A 19,034-nucleotide genomic window follows, 5' to 3' on the forward strand; every position below is an offset into this window, starting at 1 on the left:
TTAGTGTTAACTCAAAATTGTGATGTTAACCTTGGAGCAAAAAATAAATGTTCTAATAAACATTGCTGATCTTCACTTTAAAAAAAAAAAGTGGGAAAACTCTCATGTTTTAGCATCGTCACAGTCAGAAATTTCAGATGCATCATTACTCCAGCGTAAAACTGGGGAGATCTCATATAACAACTGATGAATGTGAACAGTCAGATACTGGAACAGGGCATAGACCTGCACTTCAGGACTAAGGTTAAGAAACGTGGACAAAAACTGGGAACTCATTCAAAAGACAGGGGCAGATGGATTAAGCACGGGCTGACTTGCAGAGCGATTGTAAGCATGCTGCCCAAACGCAGAGCAAATGTGGTCTAAGGGTATGTGACAAGAAGCACTTGCAGTTGAGACATGAAAATGCCAAATACACTGTATAGTGCCCTAAAAAGACTTGTGTGGAATACAGTATAGATCTGGTCATTTGTGTTCAAGAGAGGTGTATTTTAAAAGTGGATTTCAGTTAAAACACTCTTGTGCTTGTTTAGCAAAGCAAAGGAGAACAATTGTGAGGCATTAAATGCAGAACCAATATTTTTACATGATGGGAGACCTGGAATCAGAAGTTGGAACACATTTGTTAACCATCAGTGAAATTCTTAAGCATCTTTCCAACAGGACTCAGCATGCCTCAGAAAAATGTAATGAGTGTATAGACATGACTGTGGGAAGCAATCACATGGCATCAAACAGCCAAAGCAGCAGGACTAGAAGCTACAGCACAGAGATGGTTGCAGTACAGACTGCTGCAAGTGGATGTAGGCTGAGAGAAGCAGCTGCAGCAGGAAGGAGCACAGTGAGCTGAGAGAAGGAAGCCCTGAGCACAACCCAACAAGCCTACCACAGAGGCTAGAAGCCAGAGACAACATCTTCAAGAGAAGACCTGGCTGGCAGCAGGTTGCAATTACGAGCAGTCAGTCTCCACTTGTCTAATCCTTGCCACAACTAAGTCATGGCTTCTGACAGTTCTTGAGGCTCTGTTCTCTTTATGTCAAAAAGTGTTGACAAAGATGTGGCTATCTGTTCATGTCTCAGCATTCAACTTTTTTGGGTTTTCTTACTTATGCAATTTAAGGAGAGTCAATCAATAATGTATGGATGAGGAAACTTGAGAACTGAGAGAATTTCAAGTATTATTAGAAAACACAATTTTTTCTGCATTAAAAATATCACTGCAATTATGATACTGATTAGAAGTGGGTACACATAGGACAGTATTAACAGTAATTAAAGACAATCCAAGAGACAGATTATTTTTTTTTTAATCAGTATCTTCTCAAACCAACAATCAAGAAGGGCTGCACTGTTGCTGTATTTTGAAGTTATGATTAACTTTACTAAACCCAAGAGAACTGCTGGAAAGGTTGGAATTAGACCTACTTCTAAGTAACTTCAGTGAACTGGGCTATGTAGTAATGAAGAAAATACACAGTTGAAACCTTCTACAGTTGCTACGAAGATGAAACAGAAAAATACAAAGCTTAAAGTGAGCCTTGAAGCTGTTTTGTCTCTAGTTTATTGTCTTACTTGATTATGGCTTATGCCTACAATGTATACATCAAACTAGCATACACCTACACTGCAAGTTTTCATGTTCATGGTTAAGATTGTAAAAAAGTATATTAATCAGTTGCTAACTTCCTTTAAACTACGAAATATGTTTTACAGGCTGCAAGGAGAGTGGTTTGCAGGGAATACGCATAGAAAATGCATCCTCCTCCAGCTCACAAACCAAATAAAAGATACCACAGGAACAGAAATCCTAACATCTCAGAGAACAGTCACTGTACAAGTGCATATGGTGGTGGAGAGATCCCATACTGTCTTTTGAAAACATATACAAAAAGCTATAAAAGACTACATTGAAAATTATACAAGACTGCCTTAAAGATATACATGGTGGAAATACTCTTGCCTATGTTTTCTGACTTAAATGACAGAATCTTTAATTATGCGTCCTGCCATTGAATGTTTAGGTAAATGATGGTAAAGAAAATTAGTAATTTTCCTGGTTTAGGACCTAGGTAGTATCAGTGGGATGAGATACTTTACAATATACAAAAATGTATTCATTTCTGCTGCTTAAGAAAATATATTCAGCTTGGACTTATCAAAAAGTGGAGAATTCTGTTTTCTTTATTTTCCTCAGGAAATTCTAAGTTTACCAAATAAGTCCTCGATACATACCAAAAACCCTCCTGTTTTTGAGTTCTCTATCAGAGTCAAGCCAAGGTTCATGCCTTCCTTTATCTCAGTCACATTTGGAATATTTATTAAAGCTGAAATGAAAAAAAAAAAAATTGAGTAATGACAGAACAGTAAGTAATATGTAGAAACAATTTCCTTTTTGAAAGCTTGATTTCTCAAAATCTAAGACACCTTTTTGAAATGGCTGCATAAAATTATGAGACAAAAGAAACAAAACCTAAACTTTGTAAAAGAATTGCTAACCATTAACTATAGACATGAATTATGAACATTTAGAGTACCTGCCCTCAAGAGAGATGAAGGCAAAAGAAGACTAAGAAAAAGTCTACCTAACTGAGTATTTTTGGCTGGTTGAGTAGCAGCAGCTACTGTTACATTCCTCAGGACACCAGACGCCACTGATCCTGTATCAGGCTATAGACTAAAACCTGGAAGGTGCAGCGCAGGGCAGACACACTCTGCATCAAAAAACCCCATAATGTAGGGATGTCAGCACACTGCTGCCCCGTATTTACACTGTATCCAAAAGTTAATCCCATTTTACACTCAATCTGCAAGCATGTAGTGGCAGAAAAGGCTTCACATGATATATGTTTGCTAAGTGCTATTCAAACTGGGAATGTAACAAGCATTAAGAGGGTGGTGGCCCCCTGCAGCCATTGTGGCCCAAGACTCTCTGGCCCGGCTATGGGAACCTAGGCCAGTGCCCATAGAGTCAGGGCCTCTGCCCCTCTGCAGGATGTGGCACCCACAGGTGCAGCTGAGCACCTATGAGACACACAGTGACACACCATGAAGGTTCTGAGGGCCTGTTGTGCAGGTCGCCACAGGCAAGATGGTACCTCCTTCAGCAGCACCCATGTACAGGGCGTGCTCTTCCTGGGTGACGCTAGTGGAGGCTTATGGGCACGTGACACTCACACGTTCACTAGCAGATGCACATCTGGGGATCCCCCAAGTACCCACATGGCATCTCTCTCTGCCCCACTACTTCCTTATTCACCAGCTGGTCCAGCTTGGTGCTTGTGCAAACACACACATACTCCTCCCTCACAGGCTCCACATTCACAATGCTTCCTAGGCATACCGGCACAGACCCTCCTACCCACCTGATGCCTGGAACCCCCTTAGCTGGCTGGTCCAGCTGAAAGTTTGCTAGTGAACACATGAACACACAAATGCACACAGCTGGTTTGGGGAAGATACAGACACTCATCCCCCCAACAGCCGGCACCAAGCCCCCTGGGCTGTACCCCATGGTCCTCCTCCAGTGTGAAGCCCCTTGTTGATAACAGAGCAACTGGTTTTAGGGGACACATCTGTGGATGGATGTTAAAGATCCCAGTGGCTCTGGCAGCTGCACTGCAAGCCAAGGTGTCTGCACCTCAGGCCCAGTCCAATGGCAGACACCAATTTTCACTCACACAGGTCTCACCAGGAGCTGGCACTGCATCCTCAAACACTCACAAATGAGACTAAGATTATGCAGACAGATAAGAAAGGATTTAGTAAAACAGAATGGCCAAAGAAAAATTGAACAACCATAGTGAGACATCATTCGTGACAACTTACCTTGTAAATTCAGTTTTTTACATGTTGTTTCGATTGTACCAACAGGACAAGCATAGATATCTCCAGTCCGGTTACCTTCAGAACCACTCCAGGGTGAACCAACCAACAGCCTAAAGCAACAGGAGTTCATCAGGTTTTCAATGATACCTTCAAAGTCCAGCAGCATTACTGTCTAGTACATGGTAGTTAACAGGTAAAGAAGCTGTTACCAGATACAGCACCTGAGATACTCAGGAGTTTTCTCCAGAGCTACTCAGGATCTCTACTTTCACATTAACACACTGGATTCACCAGGGGCAACTCTGGTGGAGAAGCCTCTGGGGATTAGGCAGTATATGCCTGAGTAGGTATGCTGTTGTTTCTGTGACATGATGCTGAAGAAATGTAGCAGAGGGTTGTTAGGCACTGGAATGGGCTGCCCAGGGAAATGGTGGAGTCTCCATCCCTGGAGGTATTTAAAAGATGGTTAGATGTAGTGCTGAGTGACATGGTTTAGTGGTGGATGGCAGGTTAGGGTATTGGTTGGACTTGATAATCTAAAGGGTCCCTTCCAACCAAGAAAATTCTATGATTCTGTGGTTCCATAAAGGTACTAATATATACAGATGCATACAAATCTAGAAATATAGACATAGGGTACTGAGACACAAAACCATTTATTATCCTGTCAGGTAATGGTTAACCAATAACTGTTTATTGGCAAGTTATTCTTTTAACTGATAAGAAGCATTTCCTTCAGGATCTGCTCAGTGACAGTCAAATGCTTATGTCTGAACACTACCACACCTTGATAACACTGAGTCAGAAAGAAAATACTGCAGGTAGTAACAGTCTGCTGCATGAATTACTTAATCCTGAACAAGAAAGTTAAGATTTAAGATAATCTGTGCCTATAATACTAAGTAATTAACTTTCTCTAACTCATTCCTTCATCTGCCATGAGGTTTCCCTTCAATATACACTCCTCAGGACCCCTTAAATTTTTTCTGAAAGCCTTCAAAAATCTGCTTAATTCACCTCCTGGGAACACTTGCTTAAGAACACCTATTTTTCAGCACAATTCTCTGTAAGAGGTGTGCCACCAGGCAGTAGTACAGGGTTGTGTAGCACTGGAAAAGGCTAATTCTTTATACAGTTCAACATGCAGTGAATTATGTATAAGGTGAAACATGGCCATTGGAAGATGATCTTTTAGAGTTATGAAAAAATGAAATGGATGATTAGAAAGCAGGGGCTGCAGGTATTTGCTCCAGCAGCAACATGATTTTGCTTTAAAACAGAACAGTCTGTGGTAGTAAATAATACATTTATGGGACAGAGAAAAGGCAAGCAATGGGACCCCAGCACAGAATATGGAATTTCCTAAGAAACCATCTGTTTTAGTTGGTCAGTAGGTTGCTAAAAGCAAATTGTCATCCTCTAAAATTTTATAGGTAGCTAATGCAAATACCTTGCACTATGAGAAAACATATTTTGTGACATTACGATGTTTCAAAGCAATTTCTATGTATCATATTTACTTTTCAGGGTTCCTCTGATTTTACTGCTGCAATTTTATAACTAGCTTGAATAAAAAGTTTGATTAAAATTGATAAAGACAAAAAATACATTGTTTTAGATGTACAAGCAAGAGTTCAAGTCCTTTTTTAGCTTTCTCAAAGAAAATAATGCTAACTGCTTTTTTTAACATTTATTTAATTTCAATTAAACACAAACTTAAAAGCACAAATGTTGTTTTACCATTTCATTTGGGTATAACTTCAAATTCTATTTTCTGTGTGTAGAAATATTTTAAAATACCTACATTCTTCTCAATTACCTTGTTGAAAAACAATGATTATGCAGGCAGCAGGAACAGGATGTCATGTACTTTTAGCATCTCTAAACCTTCAATTCAGATTCATACAAATACCTCTCCCTATAAAAAAAAGTGTATGTTACAGGCATTGTGAGGAGGCCTCTGATCTTCTCAGTATTTTCTGTGGAATATAGCCTTTTCTGCACAGTGGAAACTAGAGCCACCATAGATTAGGACCAAATAACTAGTGGTCACCAGAAACTACCCAACTGGTCTTGTGCCAATGGATAATACAACCGGAAGACACTTGCAGTGCTCAGAGGGGTGCAGCCAGTCAATAGTGACAGAAGGAAGGACTGACAGAAGGAAGACATGGTGTTACAGTCTTCTCCCATGTGAGATAGTACAAATTTCTTTACAGTTACACAGTGCTAACCGGGCTGATGGGGGAGAGAAAGGACTAACAGTTTTCATGGCAATGGAAAATGTTTTTTAAAAGGATGTCAGCACTGTATGTGTAGTATCTAAAAACCAGAAAAGCTTTTCAGCAGTAACTGTTCAAGCTGAACATCTGTGTACATTTATAAATGTTTGTACGCTTTTTTCTGTTTCCCAGAAGGCAAATGTATTTCAGGTTCATCTGCAGGAGGGCAGCTACTCTTCAAAAATGACCTGAACTAATCTTGGAAATAACCCCTGCACCACTCTGTCTACTCACAAAACTCACTGTGAACCTCTGCATTGCAATGGCATTGCCTTGCAGCCATGGGTTGTCCTGAAGGCAATTGCACATAGCTTCACTCACAGAATGGGGATGAGAGGAGTAGTAGAGGAGGAGAAGTATGCTTGAGGACTAGCTGTCCCCAAATCAAAGCCTAACTCCAACCCTTAACCTTGCTATTGGCACAAACTTGGGACAAACGCCATGCAGAGTTTAGAAAAAGCAGTTCTCTTTCACTGTATTTTTACTCTCTCCATGGGCTCAGCAGTAATGAAGGTTCTGAAACTTCTCAACTTCCCCAACCTCAACATTAATTCTAACCCAGCCATCTATTTATTGCAAGGAACCATCACTTATTTTATAACCATCCACTTCTAGAACTTATTAGTCACAACTGTATTTTACTTTTGCTAGCCTTAAAACTAACCTTGTAGCCGCTGTGTTGTACAAACAAGAAAAACTCTTCTAATTTTAAAGCCAAATCTAAATCTATGCCAACTGTCCCCAAAGCAAACTTAATTTTCTCTTCCATTTATCTTGTGCATCTCAGACTTTACTGGAAGTTACTATACTACCTTCCCCTTTCCTGTAGATTTATAGGGTCTGTGAGTATCAGAGCCATAACTATGTCATAGGTCAAAAAAATTCCACTCTGTACACAGAGTTTAACACACTGACGCTATGATTTTCAGAAATGAACAGACCTATTAAACCCCTTCCCTTTGGGGGCTTAACTAATCTATCCTGTCATCAATACGTTCCTAATAAAAAGTTATTAAACAATTTCTGCCAAGCCTAGCCCTCTACTTTTATTTGACAACCATAAAAGTCCTAGGAAATAACTTAATTATTATTTCTCTCATATCCTGAGCCTTACTTAAGCTTAATACTAGCCTTAATCTATATTAGAAATCAGTACGTCCTACTTGCCTTTGAAAATTCATATGAACCATTACAGTAGAGAGTTACACAATACTGCTCTGGGAATATGCATGTGTATCTTTTTGAAACGTCAGCATTGAAGAAAGCAAAAGAGTATCTGGATAGCATCCTGCTACTAGAAAAATAGTTTTTACTGTGATTAAACAGGATGAACATGAGGCAGAGTGAAACAGAATTTATCAGGAAAGAATGCAAGAAACAAGTACTAAAATATTTGAAAATGGTTATTTCCAAATAAACTGTATCATGGATAGGGTCTTTTTCAACTATGAGTTAAATATTTATTTTTACAGAACTTCCTTATGTGTCATTGTAGGGTGTCTTTACACAATACTATATTGATTTAGGATCTAATGTAGCCACTGAATTTATTATTCAGCTCCGTAATCAGTTTTCAACACTGTATACAAAGCAGTGGAAGTACATAAAGTCAAATAAAGTTCATCAGCAATGCCATACCACACAGGCTGCAGGAGTGGCAGATCAAAGTGAAACAGGAATTATTTCTGGGAAATTACACCATGACAAAGCTAGTAACTGGCAAAGTGTGATGTAGCAGAAAACAAAATCAGAATTCATGGCAAAAGGCTAAATTCCCAGCTGTTGTCAGAGCACATTTTCTTGTCCTTTTTTTTTTACCCTTCCCCCTTTTCATGCATTTGTTTTTAAGTATGTGGTTTGTTTTGGGTTTTTTTTTTTTTAAACACAAAGATGGCTAATATTAAACAGGAAAATAAACATATAAAGGACCTCTTAAATAATCTTTCCCTTTTACCTACAATTACAGGAAGCAATGAATAGACATGAAGACAGAAAACTTCACTCACACAGGTGTTTCTCTGCACACTCTGAAACAGTTATCACCAACTAAAACTTTTGATCCCTTGAACAGAAGACTCAAATAATCAAAAACTAGTGAGCTATAGCAAGAAAGTTTGGCTGACAAAAGGCCTAGAAGACAGAAGCCAGAGATACTTCTAGCAGGAAAAAGGTGACCTGTAGGACATGCAGTCAGGGGAAGCAAAAGCTGGGGAAGAAACTCAACATTAGCAGTGGTGTTGGCACCATAATCATAGCAGAATTTTATTTAAAAAAAAAAGGCAGAATTTACCCTACTCATTAAAATCAGAAGGTTTTGAAAATATATGGATTTCAAGAGAAGTTGCTGCAGAAATGTGTTTTCAGTGAACCATCATATTAGTCTGAAGCAGCAACACACCACCTCAAAAGAAATACTACTGGGCCTTGACTAGGGGTCTATATAGGGACAGGTTCTATTTAATATTTTCATCAGTGACATTGCTGGTGAGGTTGCGTGCACTCTCAGCAAGTCTGCAAATGACACCAAGTTGAGTGGTGCATTGATGTGCTAGAAGGTCAGGATGTCATCCAGAGAGACTGGGACAAGCTGGAGAAGTGGGCTTATGTGAGCCTTATGAGATTCAACAGGGCCAAGTGCAACGTCCTGCACCTGGGTCAAGATAATCCTTGTCATCAATACAGGCTGGGAGATGATTTGATAGAGAGCAGCCCTGCAGAGAAGGGCTTGTGGGTGCTGGTGGACAAGAAGATCAACATGAGCCAACAATGTGTGCTTGCAGCCCAAAAGGCCAACTGTATTCTGGGCTGCATCAAAAGGAGCATGGCCAGTAGGTTGAGGAAGATGATTCTTCCCCTCTACTCCGCTCTTGTGAGACCCCACTTGGAATATTGTGTCCAGTTCTGGAGTCTCCAACATAAGAATGAAACTGAACTGTTGGAATGGGTCGAGAGGAGAGCCATGAAGATAATTAGAGGGCTGCAGCATCTCTCCTGTGAAGACAGGCTGAGAGAATTGGGGCTGTTTAACCTGGGAAAGAGAAGGCTCTAAGATCTTATAGCAGCCTACAAGAAAGCTGGGGAGGGACTTTTGAGAAGGCCATGTAGCAATAGGATGAGGGGGAATGGTTTTAAATTGGAAGGGGGTAGATTTAGATTGGATATTAGGAAGAAATTCTTCACTATGAGGGTGGTGAAGCACTGGAACAGGTTGCCCAAGGAGGTGATGGATGCCTCCTCCATGCAAGTGTAAAACCCCAGGTTGGATGGGGCCTTGAGCAAACGGGTCTAGTGAGAGGTGTCCCTGCCCGTGGCAGGGGGAGTGGAACTTGATGATCTTTAAGGTCCCTTCCAGCCCTAACCATTCTGTGATTCTATGACTTTTAAAGCTATGTAGTAGTGCAATGATTATGTGACTGATCAGTAAGTATAGTGGATATCCAGGTGACACTGATGACATGATATGGAATGAAACAAACTATTTTAAAAAATAAAAATCCTGTAACATAAATTTCAAAACAAAACTCAAAAGTTCCAAATCCTGAGTGCAGACACAACTGAGCAGGGTGGCTGTGACTTGATATGAATCAATACCTCAACAGGAGACTGAGATTTTAGCTCTGTTGAGGGATTATATATCCACAAGGTGAACACACATATGGGTAAGAGCAGGCATATTAACACCTTTATACAGCTGTTCAGTCTTCCTCACCTGAGACAAATATAACCCAAACCTCAGCATTTGTCAAGACGAACTTGACAGGGCTCAATCAGCCTTTCTAAAACGTTATGTTTATAAAATAACCAAGAATTTGGTCTCAATCTAAGGTTGAAATACAGATGATCTCAATACAGGGAGAACCAAAGCCTTAACTGAATTATGTTTCTGTTTTAGCTCATTACTTGTGTGGTGGACTGCCTTAACTTTTTGTAATTGCAGAGTTTCTTTGGTGTTCACAGTTTTCTTCAAGATCATTAAAGAGCTCCTGTTTTCAAATTCCCACCAGACACTGAAAAGTTTGAACTGTGCTTTACTTGCAAGTTTGTCCTTAGTTATGAGCATCACATGCCATCAGTGTCCAATTATCCTGGATCATCTGACTCCATACAAAAAAAGCTCCCTTGCTGTTTTGTGTCACAGCTTCCCACCATGTACCAGTCCCCCCTGTAGCTCTACATGCCTGATTGGACTGTCTTCTCTCTTCTCTCTGAAATCATTTCAGAGAAAAAGTGGTAGCATACTGCTGCATGCAGTCACAATTCTGCAACTCCTCTACCATTTTCTGTAACTTTTACTGCCTCAGGAGATGTACCTCCCAGAAACATAGCTGAATAATGTAACTAGTATCTGCTGGTTAGTATCATGTAATTTTAATAGAAACAAGGTCAAAGAAGTAATAAAATTCATAGTGGATCTCAGATTCTGGATAACCACTTCCTTGGAGAGAGGTGCCACCCCAGAAGCATTTGATGCAGTGAGCAGCCCCACTGTGCCTGAGCGGAGTTTTTGAGTACATCACACACTTGCTGCACAACAGCAATCTCTTCATAAAAGCAGAGGTAAGAAATGCTCCTCTCTGACAGAAGTGTCTCAATCTTATGCAAGGCTCAGTCTGGTTATCTCACTCCTAGTTCAACCATGTCAACCAGTGCTCTGCACAAGGACTGCAGCCTCCATACTGCTTACAGGAGAAAGTAACTCCACTGAACAGCTTGAGTGTTTTATAGTTTGGGGTTGTTTTGTTTTGTTTTGTTTTTAATAATGTACACAAGAGAAATCTCTATTATCCCAACACAAATAAAACAGCCTGTAAGTGAACAAGACAGTAAACCATGACTGTGTTTTTTAAGCTTTTCTAAGAATTTCATGAGAGGAAGGCTGAAAAGAGCTTTTCTTCACTGAAGAGTGTCTAACAAGTCATGGTTGCTTGAACAAGAGCTGATGAATTCTGTCTTTCTGAGATACGAAGTGCCTATTTACAGAAAATTTTCTAGATTGGTAACATTCATATACTTAGAAGAGGAATGTTTTTTATGAACTACAGGCAGGGAAGAAATGGCAGGGGTGTCACCATCTATATCAGTGACCAGCTGGAGTGAAGGGAGCTCCACCTGAGGATGGATAAGGAGCTGACTGAGAGCTTATGGGTCAGCATAAAGGGAGCACAGGTATAGGGGACACTATAGTGGGGGTTTTTTACAGACCAGGGAGACTGAGCAGAAGAGGCCCTCTATAGACAGATAGGAGCAGTGTCATATTCGCAAGCCCTGATCCTCATGGAGTACTTCAACCACACCAAGATCTGTTCAGAGACAACACAGTAGGGCATAAGACATACAGGATGTTCCTGGAACATATTGATGATAAACCCTTACTGCAAGTGAAGAGAGGTGTCATGTCTTGTTCTCAAGAAGCGGAAGTTGGAGGGAAATGTGAAGTTCAGGGCAGTCTTGGTGGCAGGCATCATGAAATGGTGGAGTTCAGGATCCTCAGGGCAGTGCAGCACAACAGCAAGCTCACTACCCTAGACTTTGGGAGAGTAACTTTGGCCTATTCAGGGATTAGCATGGTAAAGTACCATGTGACAAAGCCCTGGAGGGATGAGGGGCACAAGGTTGTTGGCTAGTATTCAAAGATCACCTCCTCCAAGCTCAGGAACAATGTATCTCAACCAGGCAAAAACGCCCAGAGACCTGCATGGATAGACAAGGATCTCCTGGGCAAACTTAGACACAGAAAGAAAGCCCATGGAGAGTGGAAGCAAGGAGAGAGAGCCTGGAAGGAATACAGAGAAACTGTCCAAGCAACGAGGGATCAGGTCAGAAAAGCTAAAGCCCTGAGAGAATTAAATCTATCCAAGGATGTCAAGAATGAGAAAAGTTTCTATAGGTATGTCAGTGATAAAAGGAAGACAAGATAAAATGCAGGCCCTCCTGGAAAGAAATGGGAGACCTGGTTACCCAGGATATGGAGAAGGCTGAGGTATTCATTGACTTTTTTGCCTCAGCCTTTACCAGCAAGGGCTCAGGTCACACTGTGCAGGTCGCAGAAGGCAAAGGCTGGGACTGAGAGAATGAAGAACTGCCCAGTGCTGGAGATCAGGTTGAAGATTGTCTGGGGAACCTGACAGTGCACAGATCTGTGTGACCTGATGAGATGCATCCACAGATCCTGAGAGTATTGGCAGATGAAGCTGCTAAGCCACTCCAGCATATCTGAGAAGTCATGGCAGTCTAGTGAATGTCCCACTGACTGATAAAGGGGAAATGTAACCCCCATTTTCAGAAATGGAAAGCAAAGGAGGACCCAGGGAACTACAGGCCAGTCAGTCTTGCCTCTGTGCCTGGCCATATCACAGAGCAGATCCTCTTGGAAACTACACTCAGGGCATATGGAAAATAAGGGGATGACTAGTAACAGCCAACATGGCTTCGCTAATGGCAAATCATGCCTGACAAAATTGGTGGCATTCTATGACAGCGTTACAGCATTGGTGGGTAAGGGAAGAACAGTTGATGTCATCTACCTAGATTTGGGCAAACCATGTGACACTGACCTGCACAATATCCTTATCTCTAAATTGGAAAGAAATGGATTTGGCAGATACACCACTCAGCACATAAGGAATTGGCTGGATGGTTACACTCAAAGGGTTGTGGTCAACAGCATGATGTCCAAGTAAAGACCTATGAAAAGTAGTGTTCCTCAGGGGTCGGTATTGGGCCTGGTGCTGCTTACCATCTTTGCCAATGACGTGATCGAGTGCTCCCTCAGCAAGTTTGCCAACAACACCAAGCTGTGAGGTGCAGTTGACACGCTGGAGGGAAGGAATGACATCCACAGGGACCCTGACAGGCTTCAGAGGTGGGCCTATGCAAACTGCATGAAGGTCAAGACCAAGTGCAAGATCCTGCACATGGGTAATGGGGCAATTCCAAGCACAACTACATGCTGAGCAAAGAATAGATTGTGATCAGCCCTAAGAAGAATGATTTGAGGGTGTTGGTTGATGAAAAGCTCAGCATCATCTGACAATGCACACTTGTGGCCCTGTTGGTTGATGAAAAAATCAGCATCACCTGACAATGCATGCTTGCAGCCCAAAAGGCCAACCACATCCTTGGCTGCATCAAAACCAGCATGACCAGCAAGCAGGTCAAGGGAGGTGATTCTGTCCCTCTATTCGGCTCTTGTGAGACCCCATCTGGAGTACTGTGGCCAGCTCTGGGGACCCCGCTATAAGACAGACATGGAGATGTTGGAGTGAGGGTAGAGGAAGACTGCAAAGATGATCAGATGGCTGGAGCACCTCTCCTACGAAGACAGGCAGAGAGTTGGGCTTGTGCAGCCTGCAGAAGAGAAGACTCCTGGAAGACCTCACTGCAGCCTTTCAGTGCCCACAGGGGGGGTCTACAGAAGAGCTGGAGAGGGACTGTTTACAAAAACATGTAGTTATAGGACAAAGGATAATGGCTTTAAATTGAAAGAGGGTAAATTTAGGTTGGATATATGGAAAAAATTCTTCCCTGTGAGGGCGGTGAGGCCCTGGCATAGGCTGTCCAGAGAAGCTGTAGCTGTCCCCTCCCTGGCAGTGTTCCAGGACAGGTTCAATGGGAATTTAGGCAACCTGGTATAGTGGAGGGTGTCCCTGCCCATGGCAGGGGAGTTGGAACTAGACCATCCTTGAGGTCCCTTCCAACCCCACCTAGTCTGTGATTCTGTGATAATATAGGAAGAGTTAATTCAAAGTTACTTTCTCACCCAAACAAGAAAATGGTTCTGAGGGAGACTTTTAGAAGTAAAACAGGGAAATATAAAACTCAAATAGCTTGGGTGAGTCTGCATCCTAGTGTTCCTGTGGCAAGCTCACAGAATAACTTACAAGTACAAAACACAAGACATGTCTGAGCCAAAGCATTCAATTCACTTCAGCCATTCTTGTTTTACCTCAATGGCTTTACACAAACATTTAAAAAAAGAAAAAAAGCTCTGATCTATGGGTGACTAACCACATAATTAAAGTAGCAGAAATGCAGTGAGAAGCCACCATGTTAGGTGAGGTGTAGGTGTAGTTTGCAAGCCTACTCAAGGGAGGGATAGGAAATGACAAGCTCCTAGTTTGGAGGATAAAGCTCTGCTTTCCACATATTTGTTTCCTGGTCACTGGTGGTAAAAAGTAGTGCCAGAGATGCAATAGGATCTAGTTAGTCTTACACCTTTGCATATGCAACCAGTTGCACAGTCTCTCTGTACAGAGCTATGCATAGAAGTCTCAGATAATTCAGTATTTTCATATGGGCTTTTCCAATCTTTTACTGTAAAATACATTTTTGTACACATTTCCATGGATTTCAGATGTTGACATCTTTCCTTTCACTGAAAAAATTTCACTTACTGTCCATCATCACTCTCTTGGGTTTGCATGGCAAGGTTGTGGTAGCAGGGGGCAGGGCTTTAGAGCAGGCTTCTGTGAGATGCTGCTACAAGCTTTCCCTGAATCTTACACAGCCAGTACCAGCAGACTCCAAGGTGCTGGCCAATGCCAAGCTCATCATCAGCAATGGTGGTAGCACCTCTGGGATAACATAGTTAAGAAGGAAAAAACCAAACCAAGCATAAAACCCCTAACACTCCAAACCCACCAGGAGCAATTGCAGCCAGAGAGAGGACTGATAATATGCAAGAACAACAGCTCTGAAGACACCAAAGTCAGTGAAGGTGGAGTGGAAAGAGGTGCTCCAGGCACTGGAACAGAGATTCCCCTGCATCCCGTGGTGAAGACCATGGTGAGGCGGGCTGTCCCCTTGCAGCCCATGGAAGATGATGGGGAGCAGAGATTCCATCTGCAGCCCATGGAGGACCCCATGCCAGATCAGCTGGAGGCACCCAAAGAAGGCTGTGACCCAGTGGAAAGCCCATTCTGGAGCAGGCTCCTGGCAGGACGTTGAACCCATGGAGCCCACACCACAGCAGGTTTGCTGGCAGGCCCTGTGACCCTGAGGGGGACCCACACTGGAGCAGATTGTGGAGAATGTGAGGAATTCTCCCCTTGAGAAGGAAGGGACACCAGAGTCACTGTGTGATGAACTGACCACAGCACCCATTTCCTGTCCCCCTGCACTGATGGTTAAGAGGGAGACAAAATCAAGATTAGAGTTAAGCTTCAGGAAGAAGGCTGGCATGGGCGGAGGCGTTTTAAGATTTAGGGGTGGGTTTGGTTGGATTTTTTCCCGTCATTATCCTACTCTGATTTGATTAATAATTTGTGGTAATAAATTAAAATTAATTTTCCTGAGTTGAGTCTTTTTGCCAATGATGGTAACTGGTGAGTGATCTCTCCCTGTCCTTATAGCAATCCACAAGCCTTGTTCTCTACTTTCTCTCCCTGGTCCTGCTGAAGACAGACAGCAGCTTTGGTGGGCACCTGGCATCCAGCCAGGGTCAATCCACCACAATCCCTTAAGCAAAAAAACCAGTTTGTTGCTATTTTGATACTGACATGGTTTAAATCTATGGAGACGGAGACATCTAAAATGTTGTCTCAGCTTAAGAGAATACTATAACTCGCATTACTTTTCACTACAGACTTAAAACCATCTACACACAGATAACCATTGCAGCACTACAGGCCTGGGGGAGACTGGCTGGAGGGCTGTCAGGCAGAGAAGGACCTGGGGGTGTTGGTTCACTCCACACTGAATATGAGCCAGCAGTGTGCCCAAATGGCCAGGAAAGCCAATGGCATCCTGGCTTGTGCTAAAAACAGTGTTGCCAGTAGGTCTAGGGAAGTGATTATGCCCCTGTACTTGGCACTGGTGAGGCCACACCTCGAGTACTGTGTGCAGTTCTGGGCTCCCCACCATGAGAAGGACATTGAGGTCCTGGAGCGAGTGCAGAGAAGGGCAACCAGGCTGGTGAAGGGGCTGGAGGGCAAATCCTATGAGGAGCAGCTGAGGGAGCTGGGGCTGTTTAGCCTGAGGGGAGACCTTATCACCACCTACAACTACCTGAAAGGAGGTTGTAAAGAGGTGAGCGATGGTCTCTTCAGCCAGGTGCCAGGAGATAGGACAAGGGGAAATGGCATGAAGCTGTGCCAGGGCAAGGTCAGATCAGATGTTAGGAAAAATTTTTTCTGAAAGAGTTGTCAGGGCCTGGAACAGGCTGCCCACGGATGTGGTTGAGTCACCTTGTCTGGATGTGTTTAAAAAAAAGGGTAGATGAGGTACTTAGGGATATGGTTTAGCTTAAGATGGGAATGGTTGGACTTGATGATCTTAAAGGTCTTTTCCAACCTTGTGATTCCGTGAAAGCATTCAAGTACCACTGAACTATTTACAGGAATGTAATCCTTGCCCTGAAAGATGACTTAAACTTTATGCTTGCTGAGGCTGTAGATGAGGTGACTGTGTTTTCCACTAAATGGGCTTACTCTGGGTTAAAGTTCTTTTTGAAACCAACATTATCAGGAAAATACTAATTACTCATCAAATTCAATGTTATGGCAACAATGGATTTAACATCAAATTTCATGGCTGAAGAGATGCAGTGGACACAAGGCATTTGGTATTGATAAAAGGAAGGAATGAAACAGGAGTTGTATTTTACAGGAATTGAGAGTCTGAGAAAAATGTATTGTAGATGAAGTAAAAGATAAACAGAAAGACAGAACTCAGACTGCATTGTGTAAAGGGAAAAAGCCTGAACCTTTACATGCATACATCATTAGAATACTTTCACTTTTGTTTTAATACTCTAAGTATTTATGAGGGAAAAGATAATTCTAATATAAAAATGAACTGCCTGGAACACATTTAAGTGAAATTAAGAGTTACAAAAGAAAAATCAGTTGCAATATTTTCTCCTTAACTTTTTAACTGTACACTTAACAAGCTTTTCAAACAGCTTACCATTTGCCTTTTTCATTTATAAACTGCTGAACTGTATATCCAAACTGCTCTGTTGATGGACCAGAAAATATTTTTGCTTCTAGGAGTCCAACATTGTAGGCTTCACAGCAGTTATGAAGAAAGCCTGTTAACAGAAAGATTATGATTATCACAGAAGCAATTAGAGAAGAATTTTGATGCTCATGAAAAAGGCTCTTCATCTGTGCCAGCTCCCCCAACAGAAGAAAATTTAGCCTTTGACATGTACAAGAAAAAACCCATCCTTTTCCTTACAGTGCCCATCTGCCCATGTAATGCCTGCCTGGCACTCTTTGCAGGTGTTATAATATTGTGGGCAGAGATTAATGACTCATTCACTGTTTGCCTTCACAAAAGTTGCAGCATTACTAATGCGAATGTTTTGGCTTAAGGGAGGCAAGAAGTAAGACTCAGAGGTTTGGTATCCGCCATTACCTTAAGGCATAAGTGAAGCTTATGGTGCAGCAAACACATCAACAGCCTGCTGAGGCACTTTAAAAAGAAAATGCACTGAATGTAGCTGCTAATACTGTTTATATTTTACTGTCTATCTGCAACCTAATGTTTGAAGCACTGGCACAAAAATCAGATTATCTACTACATCAGAAAAATCTACATTTTTTGAGTCATTACATTATTACACCAAAAGCCTTTGTTTTCAGTCCAAACAGTCTGAACAGTTGTCCAAACAGGAAAGCTTAGAAATACAAACATGCAAGATGGAACTACATTAATATATCATGACACTTAACACTGGAACTCCACTTCTCTGTGGTCATAGTCTTAATTGCTTTTCCCTGGGGACTTGTGCGCCTAGGGGTAAGGGGTATGACAGTTCACAAGGTGTTCTTGGGACCTGGCAGTGTGCACTGGGGGCAAGGTCCTAACTGTATTTGCAGGCCATAGGGGCCCTCTCCTCATCAATAAAGGACCTGACTGCTTTCTGATCAAGGGGGACATCTGGGAAAATATCCACTAGAGAAGCTGTAGGAAAAGAGCCAGAGTCCCCTAGCAACCAGGTGTACATAACATGTCCCAGAGCTTGGAGGTGGAAGGAATGTGACAATGGTGGGATCTTAAGAACAAGCTAGACCCCAGCTGAGGGAACACCTTAAGGCTCCTGACAACCCCCCAAAAATGGCGGTGACAGAAGTGACAGCAGTGTGCCGTTACTGCTTGAGGTTCATAGGTGACGCAGGTTGCTCATGGGTTAAACATCCCTCACATTTCCCCTCCCTTCCTGTGTGCTCAGATAGTTTGAGTTTTATCTGCTCTGCACACAAAATATACTTTTACCATAGGGTTGTAGTATGAGTCATTGTGTAGTAAAGTGGCCAGCCTTTATAATAATACCTTACAGCAGGGAACCTTCAAGGAGATGTATGCTGATCCCTGATATCTTAAAAATATAAGCTTAAATTCTAAGTGTTTCTCTAGTTTTGATGAGTAGAGCACTCACTGTTGGTATGACTCTTTTCCAGGTCCCAAAAGCAGCTTTGGAAGAGATGTTAAGAGGGATTACATCAGCAAAAAACAGCCACCACAGTAACTTAGTTTTAATAATAACAACATCATAGTGAGAACAGTGAAAACATAACCACAGGTTTGCAGGCAACATTCAGAACACATAACAAATTCAAATTGATTTTGTACCTTTGCCCATGGAATAGAAAACACAAATATTACGAGCAGAAGACTAAATACAACTCACACAGCTACTACATTTTTACCACAAACTCAAAACAGGAAATCATATATTAGTTATTTCAAACAACCACTATCTACAGCTGGTCTCTTGAAAGCAAGCAATCACCCTTTGCTAAAAGTACAGTTCCTTGAGAAACATCCTAAGAGATAAATACACTTCCTGACTCATGTTATTTAAGACTGGAGAAGAGAATGTGTAGACATATCACTGTGTGTTTTGCAGAACTTTTGACACTAAACACAACCACATATATTTATAGTTCAAGTCTGGGCACTGGAGAGGGGGAAAGCCCTGCG

At 42.0% G+C, this 19,034-nt stretch overlaps 1 protein-coding gene across 1 annotated transcript in view; it reads right to left on the reverse strand.

Moving 5' to 3' along the window:
• ITGA2 (integrin subunit alpha 2) overlaps positions 1 to 17,212 on the reverse strand; it is a gene marked incomplete at both ends in the record, with an annotated part of 51,448 nt that extends 34,236 nt beyond the window's left edge. Inside the window, 3 exons of the mRNA XM_084278734.1 lie at positions 2,233 to 2,324; positions 3,826 to 3,935; positions 17,013 to 17,212. Coding sequence (XP_084134860.1) covers positions 2,233 to 2,324; positions 3,826 to 3,935; positions 17,013 to 17,212 — 402 coding nt within the window. The remainder of the gene's footprint in view (positions 1 to 2,232; positions 2,325 to 3,825; positions 3,936 to 17,012) is intronic.
• Between the last annotated feature and the right edge of the window lie 1,822 nt (positions 17,213 to 19,034).

The sequence above is a fragment of the Gallinula chloropus genome (genome assembly GCF_964237585.1).
Source record: "Gallinula chloropus genome assembly, chromosome: Z".
NCBI lineage: Eukaryota > Metazoa > Chordata > Aves > Gruiformes > Rallidae > Gallinula > Gallinula chloropus.